Source organism: Lithobates pipiens, unplaced genomic scaffold, assembly GCF_037356315.1.
Source record: "Lithobates pipiens isolate NorthernLeopardFrog02 unplaced genomic scaffold, aLitPip1_a1.2 Scaffold_22, whole genome shotgun sequence".
NCBI lineage: Eukaryota > Metazoa > Chordata > Amphibia > Anura > Ranidae > Lithobates > Lithobates pipiens.
The window spans coordinates 268809451-268834092 of record NW_027507784.1 but is presented as its reverse complement, the minus strand read 5'-3'; the positions used below and the strand labels follow the sequence as shown (position 1 = coordinate 268834092).

The window sequence follows — 24642 nt, the reverse complement described above, 5'->3', positions numbered from 1 at the left end:
TGGTTGTAAACCTCAGACATGAAATATGAACAAAGCACATCCCACTATAGTGGGTACTTGTCTCAATGCAGAACATTAGGTGTCATTTCAGTTTGCTGCCTCATTCCTTTGCTATATGCAAGAGTGACTTCTGACAGGTTCTCCTCACAGCGAGAGGTTAAAAAGACGATGGGGAAGGAGCATCAGGATGCAGCCTTTGGTTGACAGCCTTAACTCTGTTCCCGTGTGCAGGTTGGTATGTCCCTTCCCTCCAATTGGCTCTCATCACGGAGCTCTGCAAAGTGCAACTTCAGCTCCCTGCCTCTTGCTTTCTGAAAGCTTAGACAAACTGTGTAAATTCCAGACTTTGAATGTAGAGAAGACTACAGATAAACAAGTACAATTTGCGTAGGATGATTTACTTTATCTGTATCACCTGGGGCCAGTCACTTCACTCGGTATATGTAAGGCTTTACAGTTCCTGCTTTATCTCTGAATGCTCATATGGATTTTTTTTTTTCCTTTAATAAAAAAAGTTTCTCATAAGCCCTTTCCCTGTCTTATCTTACCAACTATCCAAGTTTGATTACCATTTGTATGCGTACATTTGTTTGCACTTTATTTTTTTCCTTCTTTCTGCACTTTTTTCTCAAAATTTATCCTACTTAACATTTTGCTAAAACTCTGTATTAGTACTGCTTGGACCTTGAAGAAGGGCACATACCTCAAGAGCATGTCCTGAAAATTTGGAAGTACAAATAAATAAAAAAAAAAGCATCAGGGACAGTACTCAATAGTCCTTATAAGCCAGTAAACTCAGACATTTAAGTCCATGCAATCTAATCAAATATAGGACACCCGAGCATCTTATACTGCCACTAAGCCCTGGTTCACACAGCCGAGACTGGTCATGCTACTTGAGAGTTCATTGTCACATGACAAATCACGCCCCATTAACGGCAATAGAAGCGGTCTAATCAGTGCGACTCAAGTCACTCCAACTTAGAAAGGTTCCTGCACTACTTTGGTGCGACTTCAACATGACTTGCATTGACTTCTGTTAAAAGAAGTCATATGCAAAGCTGCGATGAAGGCTTCAAAGTTGTGCGACGTTGAAGCTGCGGCAGTGTGAGCAAGGGCTAAGAGAGCCTGCTCCTCCAGAAGCATTGCTAGGCAATTGACTCCATTCATAAGCTTCCATTCCTACCAAAAAATTGTGTTGAATTGCATTGGAAAAAAAAAATTGTGGTATATCTCATTTTTTGGTGCCCTCACCCATGTATTTCCACTTAAGTCAGTTGAATTGGGTTCCTAAAAAGCTTGAGGTAATGGCAGTACGATGCCTTTTCATATTTAGCTTATGCTAATAAAATAAATCCCAAATGTACAAAAATCTAACGTTTGTCATTATTCATAGACTAGCGTTTTTCTTTCACACTACTGCAGCCTGGTAAACTATCAGTCCTGTTCTGAATATATTGACCATGGTTAGTTAGCACAACATCCCACAAGCTTTCATAATGAATTCCGCACTTACCAAAGAGCTGTGACGGGTTGGCATTTGTAGCTTTTTCATAATTAGTAAGACCTTCATAAATGACTTTGCCCACAGCTGCGTATAAGCACTCTAATTCCTCGAACTTGGATGCGACGCTTGAGGTACCTGAGATACAATGCATAACATTTTTTTTTTTTTAAAGTAGAATGTGGATTGGGAACCCTTTTAACAGTTCTTCGATGCAATTTTTTTCCCACCATCAGAATAAAGAATGACAGAAAGAAGATAAAAAGTTATCAGAAGCTCAAGAAACATCAAACTCTAAAAAGGCCTGTCAAGACAATGTACATCTACAGCAGTGCCAGGGAATAAATAGTAACCAGGGCGCAGAAAAAAAAAAAGACAATGTTCTTTCTTCTATGTCCTGTCATAGTATCTGCACAAAAAGATGTCAGTGTGCAATATGACGGTGCTCCTCACAAGCTAAAACTATTTATTTCTCCTAATGGAGAGAACTTTAGTCTGGCAAAAGAAAACCAATCTACTCATATGTTATGTAGTACGAGTACTGGAAGTGCCTTCTTCCCTTGTTTTAATTATGTCTCTGTTGTAGTCACAAGGTCCCCTAGAGAGGGGAGCACAAGGTACAGTTACATCAATCTTCATCCTTCCTAACCAAACAGATTCATGAAACAACTAGAGAGCTTCCCCCCTCCCAACAGCCTGCAGACTTTAATTCACACCTACATCTAGTGGTGGCATTGTGGGACAGAATGGAGCAACAGAAAAGAAAAAAAAGAAGAGAAAAGTAAAAAGCGAAAAGAAAAAAAAGAAAAGAAACGAGGAAAGGAAAAAGGAAAAAACCCCAGAAGGCCAGTTGCATCTTGCCTTAGACATCATTCAGGACTATTACTTCCAGGTGTACCTCCTCCTGGTTGACACTCACATACACCGTTCAGACCACTGACAGATAAAGTGAACAACATTGATTATCTTTCTTACAATGGCATCTGAAAGTAGGTGGGATATATTAGGCAGCGAGTGAACATGAAGTTCTTGAAGTTAAAAGCAGAAAAAACGGGCACGTGTAAGGATTTGAGTCAAGACTTTGACAAGGGCCAAATTGTAATGGCTAGACAACTGGGTCAGAGCATCTCCAAAAATGCACCTTCTTTTGGGATGTTAGGCCTCATGTACACTGCTGCTGCTAAACAGACGTTCAGAGGCAGTTGGACACTTTTTTCAACTGCCCCTGAACTCAACGTTATCTTATGTGTACATGTGCACATGTTCGTTTACTGTCGTTTTTAGGCAGATTTGTTTATAGGCCTTTTTTGACAGCAAAAAAAAAAATGAGTTCAGACGCTGAAGTTTGACGTTTCAGGTGCCAAACATAACTAAACACAGTAACCAGCATTTAGCCGTGCTTCGTTTATAGGCGTTTTCAGCCACTTAATAAAAAAATACATTTTTATTTTTTAGAAACTCTTCTAAAACTCAAACCCGGCATGTAAACGTGGCAAATCTGAATTTTTAAACGCAGGTTACTATCTGTCAAGTTAAATCGTTCAGGAAAGGTTGTAAAAATATCCCATGTACATAAAGCCTTACTGGTCTGCTGTAGTCAGGACCTACCAAAAGTGGTCCAAGGAAGGAAACTGATCCAACAGAAGTGCTAATGCAGCTCAAATAGCTGAAAAACTTAATGGTGATTCCAATAGAAAGGTTTCAGTGCATCAGTGTTTGTTGTGTATGGGGATGTGTTGCTGAAGACCGGTCAGGGTGCCCATGCTGACCCATGTCCACAGCCAAAAGCAGCTACAATGGGCATGTGATCATCAGAACTGGACCACATGTGCAATGGAAGAAGGTGGCTCGGTCTGGTGAATTCAAGAATGGTTTGAGAAACATAAAAATAAGTTTGAGGTGTTGACTTGGCCACTAAATTCTCCAGATCCAAGTCCAATTGAGCATCTGTGAGATGTTCTGAAAAAAGAAGTCCAATTCATGGAGGCTTCATCTTGCAATACTTAAACCATGCCTTGAAGGGTTTGGTGGGTGGTCATACTGTTATGGTGATTGGAGTACATCCCAGTACAGTAGCCTTTATTTTTTAGCAGTATGTAAAAATGCCTCACACCGTTCAATGTAGCAGCCTCGCACCTTATTACAATGTACAGTCAGAATAAATGAGCACTGTGGAGAAGAGCCAAAGGCTATGACTCGCAAACCTCAAACTGATGACAACTTGTCAGAGACAGGATCATTACAAAGGGCATGGGCATACTCATCTGTTTCCAGTGTTGCTCCTCTTGCTGGCTAGATGAGCAAGGCAGGGCTCTATAGCTGTAAAAGGGACATTTTTCCAGCATTTCTGTCACACAGAAAGCAACATCACAACAGCATGAAAGCAGGGGCATATTTTCACACAATTTTAGTGATGCCACCCCTGGTGAGTTTTTGTCAGCAAAAGGATCACAAGTATACCAATGGGCCTAAGGTAGTGTTTGGTGTTTGCAGGAAAATAATGCCTTTCTAGGAGATTGGATTCTCCTAAGCCTAGGTACAGTCACGTGATGCAAACTTCATTTCCAATTTCTAATTTTTCAAGCTTTACACTCCCCCCTATTCACCCTTGAGAATATACTGTCATTCAGATCAGACTTTCATCATCTACCAAATCATACTCCTGAGATTATATTATATCTCACTATTAAATAAAGACAAAGTTAAAACTCTGTATTAGAATCCGATTTTTGAGATCTGTCATATTATACTTCCTACTCATTTCTGGGATTATATTATAACTCACTAATAAAAGCAAACTTACAATTCTGTAATACAATTTGATTTTTGAGAGCTGCCAAATTATACTCTCTACTCAGTACAGATACTCCTCGCCAGATAAAATTCCGTGTTCATATATTTTCAATTTCTGTCATCTCTCCTATATACTTTCTCTTAACTCCTGGGATTCTACCTACCCGCATTGTCAAATAATAGTAATGTTAAAATTTAACCCGTTACAGAATAAGACTTGCGATTTCTACCACGACTTCCATATATACTCTTTATTTACTCCTCAGATTATACCGTTGGTCATTTTCACATAATCGTGAAGTTAAAAAGTAAAGGTTTGTGCGTTTTTTGTTTTTTTTTTAATAAAAAATAACAAACGTGTCATACTTGCTCAGTGCTTCTCGGGTCCTCTGTCGGCGATCCTGGCTCCTCCGCCTTGACCAGTGCCCTCAATAGCAAGCCGTTTGCTCTGGGAGTGCTGGTGTGTGCTTGCTCCCGAACCCCGCACCGTAAGACACAGAGCCACAGCTCGGCCCTACCCCTTTCTCCTCATTGGTTCACTGGCTGTGACTGACAGCAGCGGGAGCCAATGGCTCCTGTTGCTGTGTCTCAGCCAATGAGGAAGAGAGACCCAGGACAGGTGAGGCTTCCATGCATATCGCTGAATCGAGATAGGGTTTAGGCGAGTATTAGGGGGTAGCAGCACACAGGTTTTTCTTTTACCCTCAATCATGCATAAAGGTAAAAAACCTTAGCCTTTACAACCACTTTAACATTGTGTACTCGGCCTGCCATGGGCTCTTTAACATACTTTCCAGTTATTTAACAACGCTATCATTTATGCTGTGCAGTTAACAATCCATTGAACCTCTAATGTTTCCTATCCCCAGTAGTATGCTCTATTTGCAAATAACCGGGAGCCACAAACAGAAAAATTATACCATTTTCCTTCCTAGAAAATTAAGATGTAGGTTTAGAAAGACAAGGACCTTACAATAACCTACAGCTAAAACTACTTACATGCAGGTAAATAACTCCCCTCATTAATTTCCCTCAGTTTAGAATGCGTTGGCATTGGGGGGGTTAACAATGTTTAACAGTGAAATATTGCATTTGCCATAAGAATGATTTAAAAATGGTTTTGCATGCCATTTGGGGAAAGGCTCACAGTCAAAGAAATCACTCGCTGTAAGAGGATTACAAACGCAATCACAAAGTGAGCTCTGAAACAAAAAGGAGGAGGATGAGCACTTTGTGAAAAGGGCACTTGTTCCCTCCACGTGAGTATTGTAGTCCATTTTAGAAGATACAATGGGGGCCTGTCTGAATATTAAGTCATTACTGAGAATTAAGCAGGCAGCTAAATTGCAGATTTAGGAAAACCACCAACTCCAACAGACAGAGGGGCCGGGCTTAATAGACTTGCAAGCAGTGATCCGTTAGAACACACCTAATGCTCCCTTGTAGCCCCTCTGTGTTAATTAAAGGCCAGATGCTGTGCAAACCACTAATCCATCTATTTTAGGAGTATCTGTAACCTATTAAAATTAATGAGGACTGCCATATTACAGGTCATGGATGTTGCACCTAAAGCAAACCCTTTCCAAGAGCTGATCAGCATGGAAGCATTCAGCTTGGTACAAACAAATCTGATGAGTACCAGCTTTAGCATAGTGGGTGCATGCACTAAAATCCTGCCTTGTCACACTGAAGCCTACTAGAGGGCGCTTGGAGCACAGTAGGAGAACCCACTGAGATACTGCCTTTTGTACTTTTGCCCAGCAGGGGGAGATAAGCGCACAGTGGAAGTACACACCGAGACGTTGCCTTGTGGCACTCAAACTGTCCAGTAGCACTTACAGCCAACAGAAACACACAAAGTTCCTTGTGATAGCCATGCCCACCAGGAAGTGATCAGATCACAGTGGGAACACACTGGGATGCGGCCTTTTAGCACTCTGGGGGCACCAAGCACAATATAGAGCTGCTTAGTTAGCTAGCTAAGTGGTTGTAAATCCTTTTATCTTTAGATAAGCATAGAATAAGGCTTACCTATAGGTAGTGGAAATATTTCCTAAACGCACGCCGTTTAGGAGGTTTCACTTGTAGTGTGCCAATTTTCGGCATCGGCCCATGTGCTGTGACTAAACGGACCGCTGTGCCGTTTCTTCCCCGTGTGTGCCGTGACCGAGGGATCCCATGTGCATGTGTGACACATCACTCTCACCTGACGCAGGAGCGATGTCACGCGACTCCGGCCAGTCACAGAGCTGGTGTCTGTGGCCCCGGAAGGAAGAGGGGCGAATATAGACGCGGCCTGCATAGGGGACATCGCGGGCTTCATTTGCAGGTAAGGGTCATATAATGGGTTAGTATGTGACGCATACTAGCCCATTATGCTTTTAATTTGCCAGCCTTTTGGGGAGCAAAAGAGGAAGTAAAACCCATCAGGGTTTACATCCTCTTTAAAGGCATTCATGACTGCTAAGCCTAAATCAATGAGCCCGTTTTCCATTCTGAAGATATTTGGGAACACAGAACAACTTTATTTTTGCTGTTGTGTTCCAATTTCCTGTTAAAAGGTTGCTACATTTGTTCTCCATGGTTCCATTTTTTGTAGAAGCCAAGCCACCTTCTTTTGTTCGCTCCTGAGACAGAATAGACTGAGATTTGTGTGCATAGAGCACATACAACTAACCTGCACTGTGCATTCCAAATGGCTGCAATTAAGGGGAGAAGGAGAGGTTTGGAAGCTCACAGAGAATGTTACAAGGAAGCAGAATCAAAGTAAAAATTATTTAATGAAAAGTAGATTAAAAGGGTCATTAAGTAGTGGATGTGGAAGAATTCATGTAAAGAATAAAGCTACAGTTTGGTGACACATAGGGGTTGGTTTAGTAAAGCTGGAGCATGCAAAATCTGGTGCAACTCTGAAGAGAATCCAATCAGTTTCCAGGTTTTATTGTCAAAGCTTAACTGAACAAGCGGAAGTTAGAAGCTGATTGGCTACCATGCACAGCTGTATTGGATTTTGCACTTTAGAGTTTTAGTAAATCAACTTCTGAGTTTCTTGCTGATCGGCTCATCTTTTTACTAGTGCTTCTGTCAGATCAGGAATGTAGAATATCGTTAAATGATTTTGAACTAAACATACTACTTTTCAATGAGGATTTTTATATGTGCCTACAGTTTAACTTAAAGTGGTTGTAAAGGCTGAATATTTTTTACCTTGCTATTGGGGGACAGTTGTCATGGGGGAGAAGCGCCAGCAGGGGATGAAAGAAGAAAAGGATTGGGGCCGCTTTATGCAAAAAAATAAAAATAAAAATTTGCACACAGCAGGTAAATATGACATGTTCAGCTTTATGAAAAAAGAAATAAAAAAAATTACCACTTTAAGGCAATGGTTTACCTAAAATCGAATCTGCAAAAAATGTTATACTGCACCCACTTGCCCAGTGCAGCACAAACTTGTGAGTGCTTTACTGAATCTGTTGTGGACAGCAACTCTGTAACCAAAAGAGGCTGTAATGAAAGTAAAAGACAAACAGGTGCAGGCATGTGTATACGTATCTACATAAGAAGCCATCTGAGATTCCCAGACAGAGCGACAGTAGTGTTACAGAGACAGATAGGCACTAATGAAAAGTAAGATAAAACAAACGTACTGGGCTCAGTAGGAAAAATGCTCATCAGCCGGGATAGCAATGTATGGACTGCCCGCAGGACCTTGGTATTCCCACAGGTCATGCATGCTGAAATTCCCCTCTGCAGAGGTTTAAAGCTGCTGAGAATGGCTGGGTTCTGCAGAACAGTGAGCAGGAAACTCAACACTTCCAGTCCGGTGCAGATGTTGGCAAAATTTGCTTGTGCAGGCTGTTCCTGGAGGGGAAAAAAAAAAAAAAAAAGTTACCACAATCTTAACCCTTTCATGACTAAGCCTGTTTTTGGAATTTGGTGTTTACAAGTTAAAATCCATATTTTCTACTAGAAAATTACTTGGAACCCCCAAACATTATATATATTTTTTTAACAGAGACTCTAGAGAATAAAACGGCGATTGTTGCAATATTTTATGTCACACGGTATTTGCGCAGCGGTGTTTTAAATGCAACTTTTTGGGAAAATGTACACTTTCATTAATTTAAAAAAAACAAAACAGTAAAATTATCCCATTTTTTTTGCATAATCTGAAAGATAATGTTACGCCGAGTAAATAGATACCAAACATGTCACACTTTATAATTGCACGCACTTGTGGATTGACGACAAAGTACGGTACCTAAAAATCTCAATAGGCGACGCTTTAAACATTTTTTACGGTTACCAGGTTAGCGTTACAGAGGAGGTCTAGTGCTAGAATTATTGCTCTCGCTCTGACGATCGCGGCGATACCTCACATGTGTGATTTGAACACCGTTTACATACGCGGGCGCGACTTCCGTATGCGTTTTCTTTGCTTTGCGAGCTCGCGGGGACGGCGGGCGCTTTAAAAAAAATTGTTTTATTTTTTTTATTTATTTAAAAATTACTAAATTGTTTAAAAAAAAAAAAAAATTTGATCACTTTTATTGCTGTCACAAGGAATGTAAACATCCCTTGTGACAGTAATAGGTGGTGACAGGTACTCTTTATGGAGGGATCGGGGGTCTAAAAGACCCCCCACCCCTCCTTTACACTTCAGTGTATTCAGATCGCCGAAAACGGCGATTCTGAATACCGGATATTTTTTTTAAACCGGCGCCATTGGCAGCCGAGTAAACGGGAAGTGACGTCATGACGTCGCTTCCGTGTTTACTATGAGGAGACTGGAACGAAGCCGATTACGGCTTCGTTCCAGTTCCTCCCCAGCGGCCGGAGCCATCGGACACGCAATCGGTGCTCCCGATCGAGCGGGAGCACCGGTAACAGCGGCGGGAGGCGGCGGGAGGGGGGGACGTCCCCTCCCGCTCCTCCGGCATAACAGCCGAGCGGCTTTTAGCCGCATCGGTTGTTATGGCTGGATAGCCAATCGCCCGCTGTAAAAGACGGTACCGGGATGATGCCTGCAGGTGCGGGCATCATCCCGGTATACCCCCCGGAAGCCGAGTACGCAGATCTGCGTACGCTCGGCGGGAATACTAGACCATTTAAGTTGAACATATAACTAAATTTAAACTTTAACATGCAAGAAAGTTATCGCTAAAAGGCTAGATTTTTAAGATACCCTGAAACAGAATCCAACTCAGATGGTCATTGAAGCCTTCCTGACCCCTGGATAGGAGATACCTGCCACAGGAAACTGGTGCGTTCTGCCTGCCGACAATCCAGAAAGACAAGGGGATCTGCTCCCACAAGATTGACGTGACACACTTAAATGCACAAGCCTTTCCTCTGTCTGGTTATCAGTTAAGAGAATTGGTTTCTAGGGGGGATTTCCTTAAAGTGGTTGTAAACCCTTACAAACAACTTTGACCTACAGGTAAGCCTAGATTAAGGGTTACCTGTAGGTCCAAGAAATATATCCTAAACCTACACAGTTTAGGAGAGATTTGCCAAAAGACAGGCACCGCTGTCTACGGCACATGCGCCGTAGACAGCGGCGCGCAGGGGCACTGAGCGCACCGCTGTTAACGGCGATATGCAGTGAGTGGTGGCTCCCGTGCTCATGCGCGGGAGTGACGTCATCACGGTTCCGTCGAATGACAGTGCCGGAGCAGCGAAACCCACCAAGAAGATGGAGGCTTTGTACACAAGGAGACAGCGGTGACTTCCCTGACTCCTGTGTCAGGTAAGTAACACATAATGGACATCAGGATTTACTTCCTCTTTAAGGCTGCTTTCACACCGAAACGTCGGCTGTAAATATACTGTCGTTATTGTGGAGGCTTTTAGCTGCCAGTGGAGTGCTTTAACCGCTGCTAGCAGACGGAACAGGGTTAAAACGGCCCACTAAGTGTCGCTGCAGCGGCGCTTTGCCAGCGCTGCCCATTAATTTCAATGGCCAGCGGCGGTTTAGGAGTGGTACACTTACAAATGTACCTTGGTAGAACCAGGCTTAAACCGAATCACAGATCTTTTAGCGGGCATGATACTATACATATACACGTTTGAACTCTTGTTTCTCCACTTGTCTGGAGTTCCAATTCAGTTAGGAAGCTGTTTATGCCCAGATGACGCGCTAAGATGGCTCACTGCGATAAAAGTTTACCGTTCATCAGGAGTAGAGAGTGATCATCACTGATTTAGAGTTTAAATAATCAGCATTTGCTTCATAATAGGCCTGAATCTCACAAGAAAAAACTCATTTGAAAGCAAGACTGCTAAACACTGCAATAATGACACCCAATAACGTCACACGAAAAACAGAAAAAGAAATAATACATGAATTCATATAATGGCCAATTGTTCTTTGCACATAAAAAATTTTCACATGGCTAAATAGCACTTGCTGGAGAAATGGGGGGGGGAATTTGTGCAGCTAATTATAGAGAAATGTATGAAAATCAATGAATGAGCAAATGAAATAGCTTGTGATGCTTAACCACTTTCAGACCGGACCATTTTGCTGGTAAATGACCAGAGGTCTTTTTACACTTTGGCACTGCGCTGCTTTAACTGGTAATTGCGCGGTCATGCAATGTTGTACCCAAACAAAATTTGCGTCCTTTTCTTCCCACAAATAGAGCTTTCTTTTGATGGTATTTGATTGCCTCTGCGATTTTTATTTTTTGCGATATAAACGTAAAAAGACCGCAAATTTTGAAAAAAAATGATATTTTCTACTTTTTGTTATTAGAAAAATCCAATAAACTCAATTTTAGTCATACATTTAGGCCAAAATGTATTCAGCCACATGTCTTTGGTAAAAAAAAAGTCAATAATTGTATATTTATTGGTTTGCGCAAAAGTTGTCACATCTACAAACTAAGGTACGTTTTCTGGAATTTACGCAGCTTTTAGTTTACGACTGCCTATCTCATTTCTTGAGGTGCTAAAATGACAGGGCAGTACAAAACCCCCCCAAATGACCCCATTTTGGAAAGTAGACCCCCTAAGGAAATTGATAAGAGGCATGTTGAGCCCATTGAATATTTTATTTTTTTGCCTCAAGCGATTGAATAATGACAAAAAAAAAATTTTTATTTTTTTTTTACACAAAGTTGTCACTAAATGATATATTGCTCACACATGCTATGGGCGTATGTGAAATGACACCCCAAAATAAATTCTGCTGCTTCTCCTGAGTACGGGGATACCACATATGTGGGACTTTTTGGGAGCCTAGCCGCGTACAGGGCCCCGAAAACCAAGCACCGCCTTCAGGCTTTCTAAGGGCGTAAATTTTTGATTTCACGCCTCACTACCTATTACAGTTTTGAAGGCCATAAAATGCCAAGATGGCACAAAACCCCCACAAATGACCCCATTTTAGAAAGTAGACACCCCAAGCTATTTGCTGAGAGGCATGTTGAGTCCATGGAATATTTTATATTTTGCCACAAGTTGCGGGAAAATTACAAACTTTTTTTTTTTTTCACAAAGTTGTCACTAAATGATATATTGCTCACGCATGCCATGGGCATATGTGAAATGACACCCCAAAATAAATTCTGCTGCTTCTCCTGAGTACGGGGATACCACATATGTGGGACTTTTTGGGAGCCTAGCCGCGTACGGGGCCCCAAAAACCAAGCACCGCCTTCAGGCTTTCTAAGGGCGTTACAGTTTTGAAGGCCATAAAATGCCAAGATGGCACAAACCCCCCCCCCCCAAATGACCCCATTTTAGAAAGTAGACACCCCTAAATTTAGGGGTACACTAGTGAGACTAGGTAATAAATGGCGGGTGCCCTGAAACTATAAAAAAATAACTAACCAACCAGCGTCACCTGTAACAGTTATATGGTGATCACTGGTGAAAGGGTTAACTAGGGGGCAATCAGGGGGCTTTATGCGGTAGTATATGGGGGTCCCTGGCGCTATAAAAAGCTGCGGCGAACCTAAATACCTACCTGCCTAACTAGCGTCACCTGTGACACTAATACAGCGATCAGAAAAACGATCGCTTATTAGGCTGGGTTCACACTGGAGCGATGCGGGAACGCCACGAATGCGCGGCGGGTTCCCGCATCGCATGCCTCCCGGCGGCAGTTCACACTGCCCTATGCGAACTGCTGGGAGTGTCAGTGAAATGTTAATGACACCCCCAGATCAGTTCGCATATCGCAGTGCGATCTGCAAACTTGGATCGCATGGTGTGAACACCCATGCGATCCGATTCTGCTGCGGACCAAAAAAAGGGTCCCGTGCGAGTTTGCGGCGGGTGCGGCGGGTGCGACACGAATTCAGCCATACTATCTGTATAGCTGAACTCGAATCGCACAGAGATCGGATGTGATTTGCACTGCAGTGCGGTGCGAATCACATCCGTTCTCATAAACCGCTGCAATGTGAACCCAGCCTTAGTGACACTGGCGACGGGGGGTGATCACGGGGTTAAACCTTTATTGGGGGGGTTAGGGGGGTACCTTAGAACTAAAGGGGGCTAACCCTAACTGCCCTAACAGTTATTAGTCACAAATGACACCTGCCGGGTGATCAGGGGGTTAAACCTTTATTAGGTAATAAATGGCGGGTGCCCTGAAACTATAAAAAAATAACTAACCAACCAGCGTCACCTGTAACAGTTATATGGTGATCACTGGTGAAAGGGTTAACTAGGGGGCAATCAGGGGGCTTTATGCGGTAGTATATGGGGGTCCCTAGCGCTATAAAAAGCTGCGGCGAACCTAAATACCTACCTGCCTAACTAGCGTCACCTGTGACACTAATACGGCGATCAGAAAAATGATCGCTTATTAGGCTGGGTTCACACTGGAGCGATGCGGAAACGCCGCGAATCCGCGGCGGGTTCCCGCATCGCATGCCTCCCGGCGGCAGTTCACACTGCCCTATGCGAACTGCTGGGAGTGTCAGTGAAATGTTACTGACACCCCCAGATCAGTTCGCATATCGCAGTGCGATCTGCAAACTCGGATCGCATGGTGTGAACACCCATGCGATCCGATTCTGCTGCGGGCCAAAAAAAGGGTCCCGTGCGAATTTGCGGCGGGTGCGGCGGGTGTGGCGGGTGCGGCGGGTGCGGCGAATGGCTGAACTCGAATCGCACAGAGATCGGATGTGATTTGCACTGCAGTGCGGTGCGAATCACATTCGTTCTCATAAACCGCTGCAATGTGAACCCAGCCTTAGTGACACTGGCGACGGGGGGTGATCACGGGGTTAAACCTTTATTGGGGGGGTTAGGGGGGTACATTAGAACTAAAGGGGGCTAACCCTAACTGCCCTAACAGTTATTACAGTCACAAATGACACCAATGCAAAAAAAAAAAAAAAAAAAAAAATGACATTGGTGTCACTGTGACTGGGGGGGCAGGGGTAATTGGGGGGGTGATCGGGGGGTAAAGGGGGGGTGTGAGTGTGCCTGGCATGTTCTACTGTGTGTGGGATGTGTTGGTGCAACTCACTGATCCGCTCTCCTCCGTGTCGGAACGAAAAATACCGACACGGAGGAGAGAATACATCACTTCCTCTCCTGTGTTTACATTACAGGAGAGGAAGTGATGTCACCGGGGATTTCCATTCGTCGGGAGCGATCGCGAGGGGGTGGCCATGAATGAATGGCCGTCCCCTCGTCCGGGATCGCTCCCGAACGAAAACCGACCGCCGCAGGCACCGGGCGGGGGCCCGATCGGGCCCCCGACCCGCGGGAGGCAAATCACGTACATGTACGTGCTTATGCCTGCCCGTGCCATTCTGCCGACGTACATCGGCGTGCGGCGGTCGGCAAGTGGTTAAAGTCTTAAAAAAAAAAAAAAAAATTGACCAGCATTCCACCCGTGTGTAAGTCAGTTTGGCCATCTTCTGTCGGACGTGCATGCTGGAAAACCAGCAGCTGGCCGACATCCAATCAGTGCTCTCAGCCAATGACAGTGTTGTGGCTGGAGAGTGGGCGTCCTTGTGTCCGAACACAACAGCTCAGCGGGGGAGATCACAGAAGTAACCTCGTGTGGTTAATTTAAATGGGCTGCAAAATGCACCGAAAAAGGCAGAAAAAGTAGTGCAAGCAAACTTTTTTTATTTAGATTGCAATTACCGCAGTACCACGTGGATATGCACAGTACAATTTGGTGGCTGCAAATGCGTGATGTGTTTTGGATGCCATAACCAGCTAATTTGGTGAGAACAGTCCCTAAAAGGTCTTCACGACCTTAATGCAGCTTTTCTTTTATAAAATGTTGCTAGGAGAGCCCCAAGTTAAATATGGCAATATTCACACATGGGCGGTAAAAAAATACAACATATTTGTTGTATTTAACTTACAGATTGTCGAATCACTTAAAGGGATATATTTATAAAGCAGCGAATCGGACATTCATCTAATGTTTGCTGCAGGTGAATTTTCCTGGTGCATGTGTTCTATTGATGGTGATCAAATAGCCACCAGGGAATTTTTTCTGAAAGTCACCTTCATTGTTTTATAAATATGCTCCTAATATTAAAAGGTGTGTAATGCAGTCTACTTACAACTGTCATAAGAAGCTTATCAAACCACTGGAGCTTCAGCTCAGATTTGGGCCACATGTCGCCACGCAGCGCAGTTTTCAGAAGGTTGACACAGCGACGAGACAGAAGCTCTCCAGGAGAACCAGCTGTGTTTGAATTGTCATTCACCTACATTAACAGAATACAAGAAAGAAAGATCAGCTTGGCATCACAAAGGCGAAAAGAACAATATATTTTGAGGTTGTGGTAAAAACAGAATTTAAAGGATTTCCACTACAATAAATTGGAAAATAATTTCATGAACTTGAGTGTCCTAGATACAAACTATTGTAGAACGCCAGGAAAGTGTGCTCATGGAGGACCATCACATCTATAACTACTTAAAGTAGAACTACACTACCTCCGAGCACCACAAAGCAAGAAACGCTATTTAATTCATTTTTAATCTTCAAAGCAAACTCACCTATCCATCCATGTCTCCATGCTTTATTGTGCTGAGAAATAACTTTGAAAAACACCCCCCTAGCAATTCTGGCCGTGGCCATCTTGACTAAGGGCAGATGATTCAAGTAGCATTTACTTCCTGGAATCCAGCTGCCCTTCGCTCAGGCATGCAGGTGTCACATGACATTTGACCACCCATCACATTTTGCTAACCGCTGAAGTGCGAATGTGCGATGCCGCCATATGCGTTACAACACAGGGCCCCTCGCAGGTTTACTTCACTCGCCACGCTTTGGGCACGGCATTGCTTCGCTCATAATTATAATCTAACTCAACGTCCACTTGTATGGTGGGACTTGAACCTGGACTCAAGGGTGTAACACACATGGTAGCGTTGCACATGCGCAGTCCAGCAGGTAGCCAAACGTGATGGGTCGCCATATGTGACGAAACACAGGCAGGAGGGTTTGCTTAGCTGAGTAAACCCCTCCTGAGAACTCCTGGGATATATGACATCATTTGCCCAGGCCTGGAAACCAGGAAGTAAATAAAGAAGTGTGAAAAAAAGTTTTAAACAAGTAAATATGATGCAGTGGGGGTTATTTACTAAAGAAAAATCCACTTTACACTCCAAGTGCATTTGGAAGTAAAGTCGCTGTAGATCCAAGAGGGACATGCAAGGAAAATAAACAGCATTTTAGCTTGCACATGATTGGATGATAAAATCAGCAGAGTTTCCCCTCATTTTAGATCTACCCCTTAGATTTAGGGCGACTGCACTTCCAAGTGCACTTTCAGTGCAGTTTCAAGTGTACTTGCAGTGCAAAGTGGATTTTCCTTTCGTAAATAACCTCCAGTATACTTTTCTATTTACTCATGCTAACAGCATAAGCAATAAAGCTAGGTTCACACTATGAATCACACAGGAATGCGCACTGCATTCCTGTGCAAATCACATCTGATTCACTACTGTACAATTTCAGCCTATTCATTTTGAATGGGTTCAAGCCACACCGCACCAAAGTAGTGCATGTACTACTTTTGAAAAAGCACTGCAATTGGATCGTATGGAAGTTTTGTGTCATGTGATCCGATGCAGGCAAAAACACTGCGTTTGTAACCTGCATTTGGGGTGTAGAGACCATTGCACTGACACCCGCTGCAGATTGCAAGGACAGCGAGTGCGATTTCTGATGCGACAGTCACGTGACAAGAGAAAACAATATAATCAATCAATGGTGCTCATTCTCGTCAATGCAACTCAGCATTGTGCAACTTTTGAAAAGGTTCTTTTTCTACTTTGTTGCAATTGATAGAGGGATTTGCCCCCATAAAATATGCAACTACATATTCGCACTGAAAATAACATTGCAGCAGTATGAATCAAGCCTAAGACCACCCTCTTTAAACAGGGTAAAAAGGGGAGCTTAGCCCAGAACTGAGCTGCAGAGTACTTTAAAGTGGAAGATTCTAAATGATGCGCTCTAATTAACTTCCCACCTTGTGCATCAGTAGTGCAAATTAGACAACGTGATAATACTTAATACAAATACCATGTGCAATTAATAAGCATAAAGTGCCAAGTGCTTGAAATATTCAAACAACACACTATGCCCCACTTCCTACAAAAGTACTACGGTAAGTGCTTAATATTATAATAAAGTGCTGAGTGCTTAGTAATTGAACCAATATGTGCTAAAGTGCTTAATCAACTCCCAAATAATTATAATTGAAAAGTGCTAAATCAATAAAGTGCTGATGTGCTAGGTATACTCCAATCAGCGTGCTCCAAATAAACATAAAATGATTAACGTGATGAGCAGACAAGGAATATTGCATAAAACTCAAGTGTGTTAACTCCAATACATGCACATCAGAAATTATGGATACAACTAAAAATGTCAATTATCCTAGTGTAGTTTCCAAATTCAGCTTATTTCAGCTCAAAAAAGTATAAATCTCTCAAAGCCACTATTGATTTTGACCGGTCTTAACAATATGCTGGATTCCCAAGTTACTGACCGCCGTTCCTGTGTGTGGACTCATACAATGCAGAGATACATATCATAGCGCAATATGTATAATCTGCGCCAACGAATATGTAAAAGCAAAGATTCCACTTACAAAACCTCAGGTTACACAATACAGCACCTAGCACTTTATACTTGTTAATTGCGCATGGTATTTTTATTAAGCATTATCATGTTGTCTAATTTGCACTACTAATGCACTAGGTGGGAAGTTAATTAGAGCGCATCATTTAGAATTTTCAATTAGTATTTATAGTGTCGGATCACTTTTATATGATCGCAGATTATTTAGTAACTTCTCAGGCTTTCAGTTTCTATAGCCATTTTTGCGCTTTAGTATTTTTGTATTACTACTTTAAAGTGGAGCTCCCTGACCCCCACCAAAAATGTTAAAGTCAGCAGCTACAAATATTGTAGCTGCTGACCTTTAATATTAGGACATTTACTTTTCTAGGGATCCCGCAATGTCTGCACCCCAGCCGATTTCTCAATTGTCATTCAGGCGCTGCCACTTCCATTCTATGTAAGAGGAACCGGCAGTGAAGCCTTGAGGCTTCAGTCAGTTCCTGACTGCGCATGCACGAAATGCGCTGCACTTTGTGAATGGCCCAGCAGCGGGGGAAGGAGGAGGGCGGCCAAATTTCCAGAGGAAGGCCAAACTTTCAGAGAGAGGAGGAGGGGGGCCAAACTGCCGGAAGGACCTTGACACGACAAGATCACCCGGAAGTGGGTGCAAAAAAAAAAAAACGGCGTTTCCCCTTTAAGGTGGCGCTCCGCTTTATCTCATCTGTTCAGAGCTACACTTCTAGTTACTATAGGCATCTGCTAAGAGCAGGGTATCTGTACAAATGGAATAGTTTAATTTCACATATACACAAAACAATTCAATATACTCCATTCTCAATTTCTGTTCCACCATGAGACATATAGCCATTCGTAAAGTCATTGTTATCACACGCATAGCTGAAAGCACCCACACTATTGCCTAAAATAGAAATAAATATAGTAAAAAACAACATGCAACATTCCCCATACGCTGAGAACTAAGTACCTGGCATGCGATTCGAATGAGGAAATTGACCACAGTGTCTGTGTGCTGCTTCTCAATGGGTTTCGTAATGACGGCATCTGCCCCAGGGAGGGACTGGCTGCGGCCGAACACCTGCAATGAAAACAGGCATGTAAAATCTGGATCAGGGTTCCAAAACTGGAAATAAATCCCAGGATATTCCAGGTAATACTGAACAGATCAACATCAAAGGAGTCTTCAGAGAATAGAATAAAAGTGCAAGTAAAACAGGCTTACTGTGCTGATTCCCCCTGTGGCTGTTCTGAAACGCTTAACCTCCTGGCTGGTATCAACGGTCATACTCCTCTTCACGCCACCCGCACCTGAGCTGCCACCTTCACCGCTGCCGTTTGCGTCTGTGTCAGAATCAGGCTAAGGGAAGCAGGAATTACAGAGTTAATTAGCTTTACCGCAAAAAACTAAACTTAGGCAAGCCCTTAGTATGAAAACAGGATAACATGCCAAAATGTAACACATTCTCAACAGGTTGCTAAAGACTTGCTGTATGTTTTTGCCAGAGGTGCCCGCTAAAAGTGTTCTCTGCATATCCCTTCCTTCCTACTGTCACACATTAGGCTTATTTTCGGTTAAATCTGCAGGCAAATCTAAACAGGGAATAGAAGTCACTAGTGCCATGAGAACTTCTCTAGCAGCCTGGAGGCTGTAGGTACCTGTAATGAACACATGGGTACAGTATAGGCTGGTAAAAGCATATTAATAATTTAAGTCTATTCTAACAGCTGAGGTGGTGGTGTTCTAATTATATCCTTATGGCATGCTTGTTTCAATATTTAAATATAAAGGGCTGCTAAAAGGAAAATGGGAGATTTTCTATACCAGCAGCCTAGGATAATGAGTCATTTGAACCCTTCTTGCTTTAAAAAAGTTAAGGGAATGGTCAATAAAGTTCACTAAATTTGTCCAGAAACTGATCAAAATTCAGCCAGTTCAGCAGGGACTGGTCAAATTTCGATTGACGTATGGGCAGCCTATCATTTATTTTCTTCCTTCAATCGGCTTTATCTGCCTGGAGTGATCAATGTATTATGATGGTGGGGAAACCTCCCACCTTCGGAATACAATAGTGCAGCGGGAGGGATAGTTTACAGTATAGATCGGGAGGAAGATTTGGGCAGACCATATATTATGTAGTCTTCTAGAAAACTACAAAAAAGTTTTCTAGAAAAGTGCTCAATTCCCCCATCAACACGGTTCGTGTTGATGGGGGAATTGAGCACTTTTCTAGAAGACTACATAATATATGGTCTGCCCAAATCTTCCTCCCGATCTATACTGTAAACTATCCATTCTAGCTGCTAATTACTTCAGGACAGCCATAGCCTGCTATGAGCAGAGTCTTTGTTTACTCTTTCTGCTATCCTCTTCACAACTTTGATGACTACTACGGTGTGACCACTCAAACTTGCACAGTACAAACACAAGTAAAAGTGGATCAATGGATTAATTCCTGGGCATACTGGCTTGAGTTCAGCAGGTCTCCACAAAACAGGGACGCCCCCTTAGAAATAGGAAGGGGGGACCAGAATTGAGAATCTATTTATATACAGTCCAAGAGTGCCAAGTTTTATTGATAAAACTGATCTATAGCAGTAGTTTCAATATCTGTTTTTTGTTTTTGGGGCCAAACAGATTCCCCTTTCATCTGGTCTCAGGCATTTTGACTGTGCTTAAACATAGATGGCCTCCCAAGCTTCTCAAGTCTCGTAAAATGGTCCTATATGCAAGTCCATGTATCTAGAGAGCACCAAACACATTCCAAAGTTTGATACAATTGGGTCTCAGCAGAAAAAAGGCAAAGCGTTTTGGAGCTAAATCGATTCCTCTTTCATCCGGTCTTCTTGTGTCTCAGAAAATTGTCCTATATGCAAGTCTTTGTATTTAGAGTGCCAAACACACATCCAAAATGTTATTGCTACAATTGGTTCATGGAATAAAATAGTCTCTTCTCTCTCTTCTCTCTCTTCTCTCTCTTCTCTCTCTTCTCTCTCTCTGTTGTGCTTGAATGGACTCAAATGGCCCAGACAAATCTGTACTCTGGTTTTCTGCAGTTTTCTCCTTTGCTGTAATGGGTAACTAACCTGCCTTTTAAAACTACTTCAAGCAGAAAACCATAGTACAGATTTGTCTAGAATCTGCTTATCCAAGTCCATTCAAGCACAGCCAAAATTCCTGACCCCTGATGAAGGGAAATGCACTGGGTTTTTACTGGTATGAACAAATGTTATCAGTCAGTCTTCGGACATTTGGGACATGCGTTTGATCCTTTCTATATACAAAGGCTTGAATAGGTCCATTTTCCAAGACAGGAGAAGGTTGGGAGACAGCTCTATACAAGGCTAGGGTTATAGAGGATTACTTTCGGATTATGTAAACAAAGTAGCTGGGGTAGGGAGTTTACAGTATAGAGTAGGTCAGGAGGGCTAGAGAAGCTTTAAAGATCACCGGGAGTAAGTGGGAGCCATTCTGGGACTTTACCAACCCAAGCAGAGCATTATGACTTTGAATAGGAACCTTGTTTAATTTCAGAAATAAATTGCTTAGGTGTGACCGCACAATTTTTTTTTATAGACCTGTAATAAAATATGTGGTACGTTTCAGGGCAAACAAGACTTTGTTTTCTTTACAGCCAGGCTATACTCTTTACAGTATTCAGTGCAGGTCTGAAAGCCAAAAGACTCTGCAGGGAATCAAGCTGATTTAAATAATTGGGGTACTAGTAGGCACTTAAAAGGTTTACCTTAGTGCCATTTTTCGATCCTTACTTTCTGCAAACATGTGAAGAAAATGTGTCAGTTTACAGCCTGGTACTATCATCTTATCAACAGGCATATAAGCAAACCCTAATGGGAGTAACGGTTAGCATACTAGTTGGTTGTCCATCATTTTTGATAGGTAACATTAGAAACAAAATGTGTTGCAAACTAGAGCCTGCAAACAGCTGAATGACAGATGCTAAATAATGGTTTGTGCTAAACTCTGTACACAGACTTCAACCTTAGCTCATAGCCATTACAAAAAATCCTACCTGAAAAAGTGCAAATGTTTTCCGGTTTTGGTTTTTAGATGCATTTCATTTTCTAAACCTTTGTTTCTATAAAACTTTTTAAAGTTACTTCAATTATTTCTAGCATAGCCTACTGCTATTAAACTGAACAATCATATTGTATCAAGAATTCTGTGACACATATTCACTACGCCCTGCAACTATAGGCACTGCTGTGTCACACACTTCACAGAGCCTGTACACAATCACTGCTTGCCGGCAGCAAGGTACCATGGGATATGTAGCCCTAAGAAATAGAAAGCAAATGGGAGAAGAGAAGCTGAAAAGCATGCATGGATTCCAGGAAAGCTATAGAAAGAGAAGGTGACAGGCAGCACTCACAACATGAAAGGAATAAGCCTATATTGGATTGTCAAAAAAACCTACTGTTTGTATTGCTACTACAAATGTTCATGTTGTAATTCGAGTGTATGCTGTGGCCATAGATTTCCCTTAATGTTTGACATCACTGCCCATCCTTCAAATCCCAATCCCACAACACATACCTGATCTTTTAACCTTTGCAGTTCCCATTTGATGACCACCTCTGCTAGATCAACAGCTAGCTTCCTCTGCTCGATGGTAACACTGGGAGTGAAGCCCAGGCGTTGCATTGCACTGACCATATGCTGCACAAGACTATGCCGGACTGGATAGTAAACCTGTAAATAAATCAGATCACTCAGACCGTACAAAAAAATATATTTTAGCAGAAAGTTTCATGTTACACCCCCCCACCACACTTTTTGGACAGGGGCTCTTCTCCACGCACACGCTGTCACAATTTGAAGACAGCGCAACCGTATGCGGCTTCATCCATACATCAGCATCATGTAGTTCTCAATGGTGAGCCTCTCGTTCATTGATCTTCCTGCAATTCATTTACTGCCTGCCCGTATCAGAGGTATGGGCACACAGATTACTGAGTCTGCAGGATCCTGGCATTGCACCAGTGATCTGCTGATCGCGGGTGCAAAACTTTAAAGGCTGCAGATAAAAAAACCTGCAAAAAGATGTGCATTTATGATTTTTTACAAAATGTGAACTCATCCTTTAAGCTGGCCATGCATTATCTTACTGCATACAGTTTGACATGTAGAATAAATATACTGCATTCTGCCAAAATGGAGCCGACTACTATTGAAAGACATAGTATTAGAGGAAAAACAGGGAAAATGTGTATAGCCTGGATGAATGCTTGTGACATTCACCCAAAGAATGTTTATAAATAGACCCCTTTGTACTCAAGCACAGACTTTTTCCTTTTTCCTATTATCTACTTCTGTTTTTCTAATCAATTACTCACCTTAAAATGCTGTACAATTAAATGCAGAATGTGCACCAACTGGGGGACCGTGTGACCTTCCTCGACAATTATCTTCCTTGTCCAGTGTGTCAGCATCTGATGTCCATCCTCCATGCGGGCCGGAACTGCTGGAGTCAGAATGGCCATGGCTTGGCGGACGATCGCTCGTGCCTCCATTGCATGTGCTTTTAGGAGACTGTGGAAAACCTGAAAAAAAGTAAATAAAAATAACCCATAAGCATACACAGTCAAGAAGGGGAGGGGATAAAGAACCGATCTTAGTTCATCTTTACATTTTTTTTCTATAAAAGGTGAACACTTTAAGGAGGAACCCATTTCAGTAGACTAATTATAAAATTGTTAGAAACCATGTCCAGATGTAGGTTGAATCCTGGAGATAGGTCGATGGCTTCTGACATAGATTGAAGCCTTTTCCCCATTTTATCCTTCTGCACCCCTCTGTAGTCTCAGACTTCACTCACACGCCCCCCCACACGCAAAGCTAATGTGCCGCAAGGACAGGAAGAGGACAAATCATGGCACTGATCATCACATGAACATGGCAGGATGTCAGGCTGCTGTTAGTTCAGTATGAAGGGATAAGATTCTTTGCATCCAGAGATTAGAGATATATATATATATATATATATATGTGCGTGTATATGTAATGATTTGACATGCCACAATTTACAAGCCCAAGCAAGGTAGATTATGCCACAAACAAGTGCCAGGTGAAAGCACAGGATTGAACACAATGCAGCATTAGTTGAAGATTTAGATTAACTATTCAGCGTAAGACCAGTTCCTCACCTGCAGAACAATTTTCTTGTGAATGGCAAACTTAGAGATGATATGTGCGAGGAGCAGATGGCCGCTGTATTTGCATGCTGGGTCCACACAAGCCTTAGACAGCAGACAAGGCCAAGCGAAGGTCATGAGTCGCCTCAGTTTGCTGTTGCGGTTTTTGTTGTTGTCATGGATGTGATGAGGGGCATGTTCCACTAGAAGGGTGGCAAACTGCAAGAGATAAATCCTGAGAGAGTCCAGCATATCTGTCTGCTTCTCTGGGTCTAACACCTGCAAAGAAGCAAGGAATAAAAGTCAGGATGGAAATCGCATAAATTTAGCATTTAACACATTTGAGGTGTGTATTAAACCCAGCAACTGCCTGAGGGTACCTTTGTGATAAAAACACTAGTGATGCTCTCCTGGTTATCTCCTTCAGGATTTGGTGGGCCCAAGAGTTGTTCCCCTTCATTTTTCTCAAAGCTGTATAGAAATGCTGGATTCAGAATATGCTGCAGAACCTGTGTAAAACAAAAGCATTACTATATTAGGAATAATGGAACGATCAGATATAAAGCCTGGTACACATGGGCAGAGTATTGGGCGGAACAACAGAAACCAGCCAAAATTCGGCCCATGTGTTAAGCAGCCGCTCTGGCTTCCGTCGAACAGGCATGTTTGAAAAACAGCTGCCGATTGGCATCCGTTCAGCACTTGCAGCCAATGGCCAGTGTGATCTGGCAGGAAGGAGGTCCCCCATCAGAACACAATAGCTCAGCGGGGAGATCGCTATACTAAGAACGAATAGTTAGTACAGCAAACGCCTCATTTTTTTTTGCCGAGTTAAATGAAAAAAAACTGCCTGTGTGTACCAGGCTTAAGACCTGCCATTGATTTGAATTGAGAAAATAACTATAAAATCCAACAGCAGAGTCAAATTGATGTGTGAAAATGTGTATTAGTTGTAGCAGTTTAGGAAATGCATCCTTTGTGATTTTTATGCCGTGTACCCACGACCGGACTTTCCGGCAGACTAGGTCCGACGGTCTTCCCGACAGACTTTCGGCGGAGTTCCGACACACTTGGGTACACATGAACGGATTAAGTCCGTTCGAAAGTC

The 24642-nt window shown here is 42.6% G+C and overlaps 1 protein-coding gene across 3 annotated transcripts in view; it reads right to left on the bottom strand.

The window, feature by feature from the left end:
• TRRAP (transformation/transcription domain associated protein) overlaps positions 1 to 24642 on the bottom strand; it is a 252953-nt gene that overhangs the window by 123847 nt on the left and 104464 nt on the right. For all 3 annotated transcript variants that reach the window (XM_077449049.1, XM_077449048.1, XM_077449050.1), the window contains 9 exons: positions 23915 to 24043; positions 23547 to 23813; positions 22737 to 22943; positions 21937 to 22092; positions 18604 to 18738; positions 18349 to 18459; positions 14845 to 14991; positions 7945 to 8158; positions 1517 to 1642 (listed from right to left, as the gene is read on the bottom strand). In XM_077449049.1, the coding sequence (XP_077305175.1) occupies positions 1517 to 1642; positions 7945 to 8158; positions 14845 to 14991; positions 18349 to 18459; positions 18604 to 18738; positions 21937 to 22092; positions 22737 to 22943; positions 23547 to 23813; positions 23915 to 24043 (1492 nt within the window). The remainder of the gene's footprint in view (positions 1 to 1516; positions 1643 to 7944; positions 8159 to 14844; positions 14992 to 18348; positions 18460 to 18603; positions 18739 to 21936; positions 22093 to 22736; positions 22944 to 23546; positions 23814 to 23914; positions 24044 to 24642) is intronic.